Genomic DNA, 1,700 nt, shown 5'->3' on the forward strand with positions numbered 1-1,700 from the left:
CTACACTTTTGGCAAACCACACATCACACAACAATTCATCCTCCTTCATCGAATATGGAACCATCGTGTTTCCTTCAAAGTCTACGATGGACGGCGGCGGTAGGGGCGGATGGTACCTGGGCGCCGCGGGATCCGGGATGAAACTGTGGATCGTGCCAAGGTGGGCAAGCGTCTAGCTGGAGCGGTGGAGGTTCGACAAGGCCTAGACGGTGCCCGGGGTGGTTTAGCGGCGACGTCGGTGTCCGTGGGTACATGGGGATGAGGGGGGTGGGGGGGGAGGGTTTCGGGTGGGGTATTTTGGTGGGCTGACGGTGCCGGAGTTTGACGTGGTGGACGTCCGGACTCCCCCAAACCTCCCCTAAGCTTGGTTCCGTTTCGTGGAATTTCGTACATCTAGACCAATGAAACAATTTTGGTGACCGTCATTGGATGAAAAAATTTGTTCGAACCATTCGATCCAGGTGTTTGTGGGCGATTGATGATCTATGTTGGAGTTGCCCTTATTCCCTATGGTTATGTTTCTTTTCATAGTTATATGTTGATCTTTTAGTTGACTTCGAAATTTTGTTTATAGTATACTTAAAAAATTAAATAAATAAAAGTTACCTAAAAATAAACATCAGCGGCACACGATAACGCGTGGAACTGTCCAACCAACTGCCGTGCCATCGTCTAACTTTCTCACCTTCGGCGGTGCACCGCCAGGCCGCTTACCAGCCGCACCAGCGTCACTGGCGGTCGCCATGTCGAGCAGTATCCCCGCCTGCTCGATTAACGTCGCGAGCCCTCGGAACTCCCGCTTCGCCCGCTCCACGGACTCCGCGGGCTCCATCGCCACGGCGTCCAGGAGCTCACGCAGCTGGCGCCGGCTCATCCCCGCCAGGTACCTCGTCACGGCGGCGCTGGGCGTCCCGGACACTTGCGATGCGGCGTGCGTGGCGCCCTCCACGCCCACGGGCAGGTTCGGGTCGTCGTCGCCGACGCGCCGGCGCCCTTGCTGCTGCTCCGGTGCGGCGATGCCGACGCGGAGCGCGCGGCCGTGGAGGGGGTGGCCGTGCAGGTTGCGGCAGGCGCTGCGGGCCGTCTCGTCGTCGAAGTACTCGCAGAAGGCGAAGCCGCGGGGCCTGCCGGTGTCCTTGTCGGCGGCCACGCGGAGGGACGCCACGGGGCCGATCTCCTCGCACACGTCCCAGAGCTCCATCTCGCTCGCCTTGTACGGGATGTTGCCCACGAACACCACGCTGCTGCAGCGGCACGACGTGGCGGTGATGCCGTCCATGGTGCTGATTGCGCGGCGCGACGAGACGTTCGTATGACGCAGCGGCGCGCGGCCTGATTGCATTGGTTTTGATGGTTTGAAGATTGGTAAAACTTATAGGTTTATAGAAGCGGCTCCCGCGCCCGACCTACGGTCGGGGACAGAGACCGGCACATTGGCGGTAAGAAGACGTGTTCCTGTTGGAATTGAGGACTTCTTCCAGGCGGCTCGTGTCTTCGAGAACATTCTTCCCTGGCAGTTGTATTCGGGCACGGCTTTGTCGTCGGACTACTCCCTCTTTTGACCTAAAACCACGACGAGTAATTTGCAACGGAGGGAGTACGTTAGATGGCATGTTGATGTCACACGGTTTTTTATTTATTTTTTTATATTTGGGACAGTACAAAATACACATGTTATAATAAATTAGTAAATTTTTGTA

General features: G+C 56.8%; 1 protein-coding gene across 1 annotated transcript; it reads right to left on the reverse strand.

Moving 5' to 3' along the window:
* Positions 1–619: 619 nt before the first annotated feature.
* LOC119339162 (cleavage stimulating factor 64-like) lies at positions 620–1,279 on the reverse strand. Its single transcript, XM_037611308.1, has one exon. The coding sequence runs from the start codon at positions 1,277–1,279 to the stop codon at positions 620–622; it is 660 nt and encodes a 219-aa protein (XP_037467205.1).
* Between the last annotated feature and the right edge of the window lie 421 nt (positions 1,280–1,700).

The sequence above is a fragment of the Triticum dicoccoides genome, chromosome 7B, assembly GCF_002162155.2.
Source record: "Triticum dicoccoides isolate Atlit2015 ecotype Zavitan chromosome 7B, WEW_v2.0, whole genome shotgun sequence".
Classification (NCBI taxonomy): domain Eukaryota; kingdom Viridiplantae; phylum Streptophyta; class Magnoliopsida; order Poales; family Poaceae; genus Triticum; species Triticum dicoccoides.